At 50.0% G+C, this 13,730-nt stretch overlaps 1 protein-coding gene across 1 annotated transcript; it reads left to right on the forward strand.

Moving 5' to 3' along the window:
• Positions 1–1,513: 1,513 nt before the first annotated feature.
• KRT82 (keratin 82) lies at positions 1,514–13,730 on the forward strand. The gene is made up of 9 exons (XM_065932083.1): positions 1,514–1,918; positions 3,571–3,779; positions 6,365–6,425; positions 7,006–7,101; positions 7,469–7,633; positions 10,159–10,284; positions 12,071–12,291; positions 12,502–12,533; positions 13,501–13,730. Exons 1-9 carry the CDS (start codon positions 1,514–1,516, stop codon positions 13,728–13,730), a joined length of 1,545 nt encoding a protein of 514 aa, XP_065788155.1.

The following is a 13,730-nucleotide window of genomic DNA, read 5'->3' on the forward strand; positions in this document are numbered from 1 at the left end:
AAGAACTTTACTGAACAGCATATTCACCGTTTTGTTCCATTACCTTCTGCAGTTTTTCAGGCAACTTCATAATTCCATCTTTCCAAAATTTTTTATCTTTTTAAGCAAAGAACTGTTCCAGATGTCTTTTACGTTCTTCCAGGGAATTGACATTTTTTTCCATTAAGAGAAGTCTGTAAAGATTGACATAAATGGAAATCTGAAGGTATAATGGCTGGTGAATACAACAGATGAATCAGAACTTCCTGTCCAAGCTGTAACAGTCTTTGCCTGGTCATCAAAGAAGCATAGTCTTGCACTATCCTGATGGAAGATTGTGTGTTTTCTCTGGACTGACTCTGGACACTTTTCATTGAGTGCTGGCTTCAGCTGGTCTAACTGGGAGCAGTACATGTTGGAATTAACCATTTGGTTTTCCAGAAGGAGCTCATAACAGAGGACTCCCATCCAATCCCACCATTTATACATCATCATCATCTTTGATGAAGACTGGCCTTCAGTGTGGTTGGTGGTGGTTCATTTCTCTTGGCCCACAATCTCTTCCATTTCACATTATCATGCAGTGTCCACTTTTCATCACCCATCACAATTTGTTTTAAAAAGGAACATTTTCATTACATTTCAGAATCACATGCAGAAATATGGTCAAAAAGGTTTTTTCAGTTAACTTATATGGAACCCAAACATCAAAGCAATGAATATAACCAAGCCAGTACAAACGATTTTCAACACTTGATTTGGTTATTTTGAGTATGTCAGCAATCTCCTGCATGATGTAATGTTGATTTTTCTCAATTAATGTCTCAATTTGATCACTATCAACTTTACCTGGTCTACCTGGCCATGGAGCAGCACTCAGTGAGAAGTCTCCAGAACGAAACTTCACAAACCACTTTTGACATGTTCAGTCAGTCACGGCCCTTTCTCCATACACTACACAAGTCTTCTCGTGCATTTCAGTTTTGAATTTACCTTTCTTGAAATAATAAAGTGTAATTTGCTGAAATGCTGTTTTTTGTTCCATCTTCAATATTAAAACGGCTACACAAAAATTCACGAGTTTTGGTAAGATTTTTTAATGCATGCTGATATGACAGCTGTCACAACACAATCGAACAAAATTGTTTCAAATGAAGTTAAAAACAACTAAGCGCTACCAGAGCCATCTTACAGAAAAAACCAAGCAAACTTTTTGGCCAACCCAATATCTGTCTGGTTGGCCCCTTTCATCACCCCTGTAAGCAAGGAAGAGGACAAATAGAATTTTTATGGGTCCGACCCGCATGGACAATTGGCTCCTACTCTTTGCTCTCCGCTACCCTAATTATCCACCTCAGTACTTAGCAGCTGCCAATATGCCAAGCTCATAAACCTGATTTCACGGTGATTTGGGGTTCGGCCCAGCTCAGCCCTCCATCCTTGACCAAATAAAAGGGTGGAGGCTGAGCTCACCCGATAACTCTCGCCTCTGTCCTCCCTCCAGGGCGCCGTCTCTCTGCCTTTCACACCCACCATGTCGTGCCGCTCCTTCCAGCAGGGCTTCAGATGTGGCAGCCGGGGCTTCAGCTCCTGCTCAGCCGTCCTCCCCCGGGTGGTCACCCAATATGCAGTGAGCAAGGGGCCATGCCAGACTGGGGGCAGTGGGAATTTCCGCGCCCTGGGCTGCCTCGGCTCCCGGAGCCTGTGCAACGTGGGCTTCGGGCGGCCCCGGGTCGCCTCCAGGTGTGGCCTGCCTGGCTTCGGATACCGAGCAGGTGCTACTTGTGGGTCTTCTGCCTGCATTGCCCCTGTAACCATCAATGAGAGCCTGCTGGTCCCACTAGAGCTGGAGGTCGACCCAACTGTCCAGAGGGTGAAGAGGGACGAGAAGGAGCAGATCAAGTGTCTCAATAACCGCTTTGCATCCTTCATCAACAAGGTAGGAGGTGGGTTCAGGGTCCAGGGCCTCAGGAGACAGACAGCACCTTGTGGCTGCTCCAGGAGCCACAACCTGGGGCTGCTGGTGGGGCTGCTCCATGACCCCTAGTCACTGAAAGCTGGTTAGATCAGGCTCAGCAGCAGACATTTCTGCTTGTCTGTCTTTTTTATAATATGTTATCTTTCTCTGTGGATGTTATCTGATAAACTCACCAAGAGGGCTTGAGGTCAGACTTTAAGAGGAACTCCCAAAGCCATGATAGATACTGGGGCAATCAGAGGCAGAGACCTGCCCTTTCTGATGAGGCTTTAATGAAAGACCTTCCTTCCGATGACATGAACTGCGGAGACCCTTGGGCACTGTGACCCTAGAATTTGCCATCAGCTTAGGTCTGTGATAAGAAGAAGGTGGAGCAGTCAGAGCTAGGGACACAAAGCGGCCATGACCAAGTCTCACATCTCTCAACCCCCAGGTCACGGCTCTGAAAGCCTTGAGAGAAGGGTGATGAGCTGCCCTTGGAAGATGCCGAACTGGCCTGTCACCTCGGGCATGCTTCTGGGCCTGTCCCTATATCCCAGGGAAGTTCTTGAGGTCAGGATACACACCAAGGGCTAAGCGGGTGTTCCTGGTGGTCCCAAGTTAAGGGCAGAGTCCTGGGAGTGCAGTCAAGAGACCTGGACCCTGACTCCCAGCCCCAGGAAAGCGGGCAGAGATGGAGGGAGAATTAAAGGAGGTAATACTCACAGAAGTGCTCCCAAAAGGAACTTGTTGTAGTAAATGGAAAATGTTAAACTTACAGTTTTATTTTGAAAGCTCATTAAGTTCTGCTTGTAAACTCATTCCAACACTGTGGGTCCTGATCATCAGCTCCATCACATTGCCATCTGTGAGGCTGGGGGCCTTCCGGTGACCAGGCCTTTGACTAGAAGGAAGACGACGTGACTTCCTCTATCGTTTTCTTGAGAGACAGTGCACAAGGTGCAAAATCCAAGGGTGAGGACTGGAGACAGTGTGTGCTCTGCCAGTGACTAGCTTAGCTGGGTGACCAACTTAGCTTAGCGGCCACCTCACTCAGTGTCTCGTAACCTCCATCTCCAAGCCACGGAAATGAAGGGTAGGCCAGCAGCTCTCCACATTACCATGTCAGGGACATGGTTTGGACTTGGCCATGTAGGATGGGGATGGGGCAAAGTAGCAATGAGTGCTAGGACCGAACTTTGAGCTTTATTCCCTGAGTACCCCTGGGCTGTAATTAAAGAAACCCCATCCAGTATCCTCACCAGCTTCCACTAGCATGAAGATGTACAAAGCTCTCCCTATGTAATCTTAAGTAGGAGTTTGAGGCAGCAAAACAAGCTTGAGGAGCTGGGTGGCTCGGCCCAGGTTACAAGGCTGGTGGCAGGCAGGCAGGGCTGGAAGGAGGAACCACCCCAGACCTCTTGGGGCAGCCCTGTTTCCACTACGACACAACCCCTGGTGGAAGCTGGGGGTCCCCTAAGCCGCCCCAGGCGGGAGAGACAGAGAGACAGAAGCAATGTGATGGAGGCTGGAGCACAGATGGATTCCTCTGCCGGCACCAGCACTTACTCTCGCCAGCTGTGGCCCCAGGGCACCCCCCTCCCCGCCCCGTGACATCCTATTCTTGGCTGCAGGTCCGGTTTCTGGAACAGAAAAACAAGCTGCTGGAGACCAAGTGGAACTTCATGCAGCAACAGAGGTGCTGCTCGAACAACATCGAGCCCCTTTTCGAGGGCTACATCTCCACCCTTCGGAGGCAGCTGGACTTCTTGACCGGGGACCGAGACCGGCTGGCATCAGAGTTCCACTGCCTCCAAGACACGCTGGAGGGCTACAAGAAAAAGTGAGTCTGCCCCACTGCTACCCAGCCGGGCACCTAGGACAAGCGACATAAACAATCTGGGCATTGGGCTTCCCATCTATAAAATGGGAAGCTGAAAACGTAGACCTTTAGGTGGTTACACAGTCAGGTGGGATAAAGTAGGCAGAGCATCCTTACGACCCATTAGGCATATTGTACAAGCTCTGAGATTTTAGATGTGTATTCATCCCCCTTCCGACCACGCTCTCTCTCTCTTCATGTAAAACAAGTCTTCTCCTGCTGTTCCCAGTGCTCCAGGGCTCTGCCCTCATACCTGTTGTGCCTCATCTTCCATCAGTCCCTTGACAGATCTTGAACACTTCTTAGCCTCCAAACAGATTCCCAAGCCCTCCTTCCTCCCAGCTTGTACTCCTGTTGTTCCTTCTTCCTGATAAGTCCCACTGTGGCATTTCTCTTGTAACATCCAGGCTAATATATTCTACCCTGCATCTTCCTGGTCCAACTCAAAATCATCACCTGCAAGAATCCAGATTCAGTGCTTCTTTCAAGAAGCTGAGGCCAAGATAAATTGCCTCGTGGTCCTGGGTGAGCCTCTCATGTTGCTGGGAGAGGGCTGAGAGAGACACATCTCCAAAGACAGTGTGAATACGCTAAGAATGAGGGTTCAGTGGAATGGAGCCATGTTGGGGACACACACGCTGCAGGTGTCACCCACATGTCTAGTCCAAGCCAGAAGCTGTGCTGGGCAGTTTGGGTTTGATAAAGTTGGGCAAGTCTGGCTCTTTCCCTCAAGATATCCTGGTAGAGTCAGCAAGATGCCCTGGTATGCTCACCAGCAGCTACAGCATTGTACAAGGCAGGACGGAAGAGGAAGCTCAAGAGAGTGAGAGGGCAGAAGCAGCCCAGGAAGGCTTCCCAGAGGAGGTGTCAGTTTGCTCAAGGCCTTGAAGGATATGTTTCATTCCAGTTGCTTCTTCTAAAAGAGGAGTTCAGAATAGACCACAGAAAAGGAGATGAGACAGAAGGAAGGACCAGAGTGTGCAAGTGAGAGAGGATGACTCAAGCAGAAGGGTAGGCGAGATGTGGCAAGGTTGTGGGTGTGGCGAGATCAGCCCTTTCAGCAGGAGTGATCCTTTCTTCAAGGTAGTCAGGAGACATATTTCGCAGCTCAAGATTAGGACTTTGAATTTTAAAACTGGGGCTGTTGGAGAAGGATGAAGTCAAATGGTATTTTAACCAATGCTATTTTATTTAACCAATGGTATTTTAACCAAGCATTTAACCAATGCTGAGCAAACACACAATTAGCAAACACACAGTACCCTGTTCCAGGTACTGACCTGGTGTTCTGCAGACATTAACTTGTGTGATGTTTGTAATTGTGAGACAGGACCAGTGATATTCTCATTCTACAGATGATGAAACTGAGGTCAAGAAAGGCCAAGCCACTTACCCAATGTCACATGACAAGTGCAGGACAGAGTGGGATTGAAACGCAGGCAGCAGGCTTAGCGTCCAGCGCCTGTGCAGCGGCTGAGTTCTGCAGGAAAACGGAAGCTCAGGCGTCAGGAAGCACAGAGAAGCTTTTAATGGACTGATGTCGCTCATCAAACTGAATCATTCTGGCCAGACTAAACCCTTGACCCTGATTCCGTTGCCTTGGGGTGCAGTGAGTGGGCGAAGAGCTCCCTGGAGCCTAGAGGAAATAGTTCAGCTCTCTCTGAGGATCTGGTAAAGTGGGTAATTGCTACCTCTGCAACTGAGCTGCAGGTAGAGGCCAGGCTCAGCGCTCTCCAGGCGAGGAGGGGCACGGGGTCAGCTGGGCTTGGAGTGACCGCAGCCAACTCTCAGAACAACTCAGAAAAGACAGCTGTGGGACTTCCCTGGTGGCCCAGTGGCTAGGACTCCATGCTCCCAGTGCAGGGGACCTAGGTTCAATCCCTGGTCAGGAAACTAGATCCCACATGCTGCAACTAAAAGATACCGCATGCTGCCACTAAGAACTGGCACAACCAAATAAATAAACATTTTTTCAAGAAGAAAAGACAGGTGTGCCAGCAACAGGCAGCCAACTCTTCACCATTTTCCCAGAGGAAATGACTGGATGAAGTAAGCTTCCTCAGCAGCAAGATAGAACAAAGATAGCTTTAAGAAGGACTTCCCTGGTGATTCAGTGGCTAAGACTCCATGTCCCATTGCAGGGGGCTTGGGTTCGATCCCTGGTCAGGGAACTAAATCTGCATATGATGTAACTAAGGACCCACATACCTCAATTAAGACCCAGCACAGCCAGTAAATAATTTTTTAATTAAAAAAAGAGAAGGGCTTCCCAGAGAATGATTCATTACAGGAAAAAGCTACCAGGCATTGGGGTGGAACATAAACTTACAAAGTGGCTAATAAGAGGCTATGATAAAAAAAAAAACATCTGTGTTGAGTGGCTGAAGGGACCAGAGGTAACCAGAAACAGGACCAGAGCTGGTGCCTTCCTAGGGCATTCATTCTGTGACTTGTCCCCAGAGGCTCCTACTCTCAGGCCCCATGCCTACACCCTTCCAAACCCCACCAGCATGACTAAAACATTTTCCCCCTGCCCCTTCCACCAGATATGAAGAGGAGCTCTCCCTGCGGCCCAGTGCTGAAAATGAGTTTGTTGCCTTGAAGAAGGTGAGGGAGGGTGACCCACGGAAGGAGAAGGCACTCTGAGCTGGCCTAGTGGGCCTGGGGACACTCACCCGCTGGACCGGGCCTGCAGCCAGCTCACTTTGCTGACCCCAGTGCCAGCCCCACTGACCCCAAGGGAGAGGAAGGCCAGCCTCCCGCCCCAGAAGGGCAGTGACTGATGCTTCCACCGCCCAACTCATGTTGAATGTTGTATTTACACCTGCCCAAGAAGCTGAAGATGTGGCCAAATCAAAAGACAAAAGCTCTGACTCAAATCCCCAGAGATGAGAACCATCCTGACAATCCCTCACATAGACAGCTACGTGTTTTGTTGCCCAGAGTCCATGGGAGCTCTGAGGAATGGACTCCCGTCTCCTTTAATCTCATTCCCTTCTGATCCTTCCCCATTGGGATGCCAGGCCCAGGCCTGAGGTCCTTGGCTTTGTCACCCCCTTCACTTCTACATGGGCCTAAGTAAGGAAAGTGGGTCCCACACCTGTCACCTGCCACCAGCTTGCCTGGGAGGTGGCCCAGCTGGCAGTGGGGTGGCCCCAGGTCTTGACTGTCACTTTCCTGGCTGCAGGATGTGGACACAGCCTTCCTGATAAATTCTGACCTGGAGATCAATGTGGAAGCTCTGATCCATGAGATCGACTTCCTGAAAACCCTGTATACCGAGGTACCTGCAGCCATGTTGCCCACAGGTGGTCTGCCAGGGGCCGGTTCTGGAGGGATGATGGGTGGGGAAAGCTCCTGCCCTGTGGGTACATTTGTGGCTTAAAAGTGGGCAAGTGAAGAAGCCAGTGTGGAACAGCTGGGTCTCGGGCAGAGATATTCCCAGAAGTCAGAGGGCCCACGCCTTGGCTCTTGGGTCTCGGTGCAACTGGAGGGTGGGGACTGGAGCAGGTCGGTGATGGAAGGCCGGGACAGCTAGGCAAATCTGCCATGGGAATGTCAGAGCTGGGTGTCCTCATTTCTTCCCCTCTCCCTCGCCAAGTTTATCCTCAAAGAGCTCACCCATTCTTACCCGGGGCCCCCACCCCCAGGAGACGAACCTGCTCCAGTCTCAGATCTCAGAGACCTCGGTCACTGTGAAGATGGACAATAGCCGGGAGCTGGACACGGATGGCATCGTTGCCCAGATCAAGGCCCAGTACGACGAAATTGCCAACCGCAGCAAAGCCGAAGCAGAGGCCTGGTACCAGAGCCGGGTGAGTCTTGGGTAGGGCCTGGGAGACCCCAAAACTACTCTCCTCCAGCAATCAGGAGAAAAAATGTGAGCCATGCCACACCAGCCTCTGTTGTTTCGACCAAGCCTCAGGCCAAGTCCCCATGAGTGTGGGAGAGATCCCACAGACAGCCCAGACCTGTTCATCAGAGCTCCCCAGCTGTATACACTCATAGACTCACAGGAAGTGCTTCCCTAAGTAGCATTCAAGGAATACTAATTGGCAGTGATGGCAAAGTGGGCTCAGAGTTTCCGGGCGTGGGAGGAGGCTAATGGCATGGAATGGCTACTAATGGTGGAGCAGAAACTGTGATTAAGGTGGCCCCAGACTTAGGTAATTAGGGGCTTGCTGGGAGGGCAGTTGTGCCCCCAAGGGCAGTCTGACTTAACAGATACTATCATCTCAGTCTCACCTACCCCATCTATGAAAGGTACCATTCATTCATTCATTCACTCACTCATTTATTCATCCGCTTATTGCACATTCATCATGTGCCAAGCAGCATTCTAGATGCTGGAGATCCAACAGGAAACAGAACAAACAATAATCCCTGCCTCTATGTCACTTTCATTTTCCAGAGGCAGGGGCAGGACAGGCAAACAGGACACATAAGTACAGTGTATCTATGTTAGATGGATGGACATGTGCTGTGGAAAAAAATAAATCAGGGTGAAGCACAGGGAATGTGGTGGGAATTCGGTTTTTAACAAGATGGCCAGGGAAGGAGGGCCTTACTGGGGTGTGTGGAACCATGAAGATACTAAGAGTCAGACCATTCCCATCCTCAAGGGAGTTACAGTCCATGGGAGAGAGAGGTGTAAACAGCCAGAAGGATATACGAGATAGCAGGAAGTGACCACTAAGGTCGAGCCATAGGCCAAGGGTACAGTATGATGATGCTGGAAGTAACAAATTGCGTATGGAAAAACAGGAGCACTGGCATTTGATCTGGATCTTGGAAGCCAAGTATGATTTCCATATGCAGAGCATGAAGTAAGGGTGTCTAGCTGAGAGCCAGCAGGAGCAGGCCAAAGAAGCATGAAGGGGAGGTGTCCCCAGTGTGAAGCACCATGAAGGATATGGGGCTGGAGACACAGCTAGATCACAGCAATCTGAAGAGCTTCCCTGAATGTTTTAGACATTTTTCTGAAGGCCGTGGATACCAATTTTCAGGAAATGTCCCAAGAAATGCTCTGTCCTTTTTCTGCATATCCATGGTGATCAAGGTATCAAACCCCAGCCTGGGGTCAGCTCCCTGTAAGTCAGTCTGTGGCCCATCCTCGGCCAGGTCTCATTCCAGCAGGCTCCTCTTCTGATTGCTCTCCTGGGCCACCCGTCAGGCCTTAAGGAAAACAATCTTAATTACCCATCTTTCTAAGTTAGAACCAAAATGATAACTCTATTATTTATCAATTGTACTTGGCTGTGAAGATCAGAAATTTTAAATAATAATAGTTAAAACAAATTTCATTTTTTATTTTTTTCTCAAATAACTTGAAGTACAGAAATAGACTGCCATAGATGGCCCCAAGTTACCATCAAAAACACAGGCTCCTTCGAACTTGCTATTCTGCCATTCTGTTAAGAATGTTAATCCTCATGGTATCCTCATGCCCTAAGATGGCTGCAATACCACCAATCTCACATGTTCATTCCAAGCAGAAGGAAGAAGAGAGGGCAAAAGGAACATGCCATTGAATCATCCCTGACTTTAAACAGCTTTCCTAGAAGCCCTACCCTGCAACAGTCTACACCCCTTTGAAGAGAAAGCTGAGAAATATTCTTTTATCTGGGGTTCTGTCTGAGGAAAAGAAGTATGGATAGTGATTAGGCAACTACCGGTTTTTTCACAATAACCAAAGAGGGTGACTTATGCTTATCTAGTTTTGCATTTTCTATGCAAAACACTCTTATCCATTATATGCAGAAAGCATACAGTTGGCTAATTTTTAAAAATCTATTGATGTAATCTATAATTCACTATTAAGAAATCAGATTTTATGTGCAGAGGTTAAAAAAAAAGTGTTAAGCCAAGATAGGAAGTAACAATGAATTTTGTATCCAATTGTTTTGAGGGAGAACATACAAATATGTCTACCCTGTGGGGGCAGATGTTCTGTGTTCTCAGCTCTTGGTCTTTTAGGTACTCCAGGGTGAGGGCAGAAACCCCCTCCAAGGTCCAGAGCACAGATGGAGCAAAAAGGAGGGAAATTCCAGGGCAGAGAGAAAAGGATGAGACACAGAACCACGAAACAGAGAGGAAGGGTGCTTGGAGCTTAGGGGAGAATTTAATAAGCTTGAAGGTTCAGGGCTGGGAGGTGAGAAGGGAATAAGAAGCCGCCCAGAAAAGGACCAGAATTGGAAAGGGGCTGGGGAAACATAACAAGTGTAAGAATCCAGAGCACCCAACGAAGGGAGTCAGAAGAGAAGAGCCTGGGGACAGTGGGAATGAGGGCTGAGAGGGACCACAGGGTGGGTGCCCAGGTTCTGACCTCCCTGTCCTGCAGTATGAGGAGCTTCAGCTGACGGCCGGGAATCACTGTGACAACCTCCGCAACCGCAAGAACGAGATCCTGGAAATAAACAAGCTGATCCAGCGGCTTCAGCAAGACATTGAGAATGTCAAAGCCCAGGTGAGGCCACCAGAGGCTGACCCGCCATCTGATCCTGGTTGTGCAGGGCAGGTTCATCCTCCCTGGGGGACCCGAGGAAGAGGGAATAAAGTGCACTGTTTCCCACGAGAGGGAGCGAGCCCTTTCTTCAGAAGAGCTGATCCACAGCAGGATAAGCTGGGTCAGGAAACAGTGAGGCCCCTAACAGAGACTAGGCAGCCTATATTTTCAAGATGAAGTAGCAAGAATGCTTCATGAGGTGGGAGTATAGAAAAGATGTCCTCCACACCCCCTTCCAACCAAAGACTCTAATTCTATGATCCTGAAATTCAAGGTGATGCTGCAGAGTCCAAAAAATCAGAACCACCCTCTCCTCCTGGGCTAGTGAACACCAGGCAGATGCTTAAATTTTCTTAGCCACAAAGTAATTGCTTGGCATATCCAAGAGGAAACTCTCAGATCTCCTTGAGGTGGCATAGACAGGAGAACTGGCCTCCATCCCCTGGGGGAACCAGATGTCACAATTCTAGGCTGATGCCCACAGCAGATGTGAACCTGGCACATAACCATGACTGTAGGAAGAACTCACTCTTCCTTCTGTGTCCCTCCTTCACTGTCACAGAGTCACACTCACAACACTTCTGACGCCAGGTATCGCGGAAGAGTGTTTCCACACCAACCAGCTCTGCCACACCAGCTGGGTGTTCCACAATTGAACTCACTTCTAACACTACCTACCTGGAGATAACATCAGATCCCATAGGTTAGGGGCTGCCCCCGAAGTCCCACAAGACTGCCCGCAGTTCAGAAGTCAATCACACGTCCAGGTTGTACTCCAGATCAGTTGGCTGTACATTGGAGGTCTCCATGACCACCCCTCTTGGATTCAATTAATTTGCTGGAGTGGCTCACAAAACTCAGGAAAATAGTTTACTTTTTTGGTTTATTATGGGCTTCCCAGCTGGCACAGTGGTAAAGAATCCATCTGCCAAGGCAGGAGACACAGGAGATGTGGGTTCAATCCTTGAGTCTTGAAGATACTTTGGTGGAGGAAATGGCAACCCACTCCAGTATTCTTGCCTAGAAAATCCCCATGGATAGAGGAGCCTGGCAGGATACAGTCCATGGGGTCACAAAGAGTCAGATATGACTGAGCACCCATGCACGCACTGGTTTATTATAAAAGGATATGATAAGGAATACAAATGAATACCCAGGTGAAAGGGGTGGATAAAGTAAAGTGTGTGGGAGGGGCACGAAGCTCCCATGCCCACTCCAGGTATGCCATTCTCCCCATACCTCCACCTGTTCAACAACCTGGAGGCTCTCCGAATCCTCTACTATTGGGATTTTACGGAGGCTTCCTCACATCGGCATCATCATTTATCACCTCCATTCCCAGCTGCTCTCCCCTCTTGGGAGAACGGTGGGGTGGGCTGAAAATTCCCAGCTTCTAATCAAGGCTTGGTTTTTCTGGTGACCAGCCCCCACCCAGGAGCCCACCTAGAGTCACCTTATTTAAACAAAGGACATTGTCAATACTCAGGAAATTCTAAGGGGTTTAGGGACTCTGTGTCAGACACAGGGTCAGAGACCAAAGGTGAGGACAAAGGATGCTCCTGGAGTGCTCATCACTTAAGAAACTACAAGGTTTGGAGAAGTTCTGTGCCAGGAACTGGAGGAAGAGACCAGTATATGTTATTTTCAATTATCTCACAATGACCATGTTCTCTGTTCTTCTGAGAGTGGGCCCAGGGTCCCAGGGCCCCTGGACCCCTGCAATACTTTTCTGTGCCCTCTCCCCCAGCGCTGCAAGCTGGAGGCTGCAGTGTCCCAGGCGGAGCAGCAGGGCGAGGCAGCCCTCAATGATGCCAAGTGCAAGCTGGCAGGGTTGGAGGAGGCCCTTCAGAAGGCCAAGCAGGACATGGCCTGCCTGCTCAAGGAGTACCAGGAGGTGATGAACTCCAAGCTGGGCCTGGACATCGAGATCGCCACCTACCGGCGCCTGCTGGAGGGCGAGGAGCAGAGGTGGGTCAGGGATGTCTATTCTCCTGCCCTCTGATTGCTGCTACAGCCATTGCCCACCCCTCAGCCCATCCATGGAAAATCTGAGACAGCATGCAGTCTGCAGTCCCTCCTCATTGACAAGGTCCCTGGTGCGGGCAGGAGGAGGGGCTGCCGTGTTTTTCTTATTGTCTGATGCAGTTCCTTTGTGTCTCCTTTCCCTCTCACCTCCAGGCTGTGTGAAGGTGTTGGACCTGTGAATATCTGTGAGTACTGAGCACTCCGCAGGGGCTCTGGGATCTTGGGAACTGATTCACCCAAACATAGACCACACTCAAACATAGACCACATTGCCCCGTGCCCAAACCTCAGCTTGCCTCCCTCACCCTAAAGGAAAGAGCTCCTGGTGGATGGAGAGGCTCTCCTTCAGGGCTACCCAGGTCTGTGGGAGTCAGAATCAGGAGCAGACACCACCAGAGTGGTGCCAGGCACCATATAGACAAGAGGATGTTTTCCTGGAGAAACAAGACTTGAAGCAGATAAATAGGGAGCTTCCCAGGTGGTGATAGGGGTAAAGAACCAGTCTGCCAGGACAGGAAACACCTGAGACAAAGTTTTGATCCCTGGATCAGGAAGATCCCCTGGGGGAAGGCATGGCAACCTACTCCAGTATCTTGCCTGCAGAATTCCATGGACAGAGGAGCCTGGTGGGCTATAGTCCACAGGGTCACAAAGAGTCAGACACGACTGAAGCAATTTAGCATGCATGCACGCATGCAGACAAATAGAAAGAGAGGGTAAAGCAGAAGACAGGGCTCTGGGGCAAGAGGAAGGACACGTGGGGAACTGCTAAGCACTTTATGTGACTGGAATGGGAGACTTGGGCTTCCCCGGTGGCTCAGTGGTAAAGTATCTGCCTGCCAGTGCAGGAGACACAAGTGACTCCTCACACAAGGTTTGATCGCTGGGTCAGGAAGATCCCCTGGAGAAGGAAATGGCAACCCATTCCAGTACTCTTGCCTGGAAAATCCCATGGACAGAGGAGCCTAGCAGGCTATAGTCATGGGGTCACAGAAGAGTTGGACATGACTGAGCAACTAAACAACAATAGGAGACTTGGAAGTTGGTAACTGGGATGGGGGTGTCCTTAGACATGACGACAGCAGGTGCGGGGCGACGGGGGGTGGGGGCTTGGCCTGGCAGGGCCCTGAACATCCCTTCCTGTTCCCACAGCCGTGAGCAGCTCCAAAGGTGCCATCCTCTACGAGCCATGTGTGGTCAGCACGCCTGTGTACTGTCCAGGGAGCAGCAGTGTCCTCAAGAGCAGTGGGGGCTGCGGCATCGTGGGCACTGGGGAAATCTACGTCCCCTGCGAGCCCCAGGGGCTCCTCGTCTGTGGGAGCAGGCGGAGCTCCAGTGTGAAGCTAGGGGCTGGGGGCAGCTCCTCCTGCCACAAGTGTTAG

Source organism: Muntiacus reevesi, chromosome 4, assembly GCF_963930625.1.
Source record: "Muntiacus reevesi chromosome 4, mMunRee1.1, whole genome shotgun sequence".
NCBI lineage: Eukaryota > Metazoa > Chordata > Mammalia > Artiodactyla > Cervidae > Muntiacus > Muntiacus reevesi.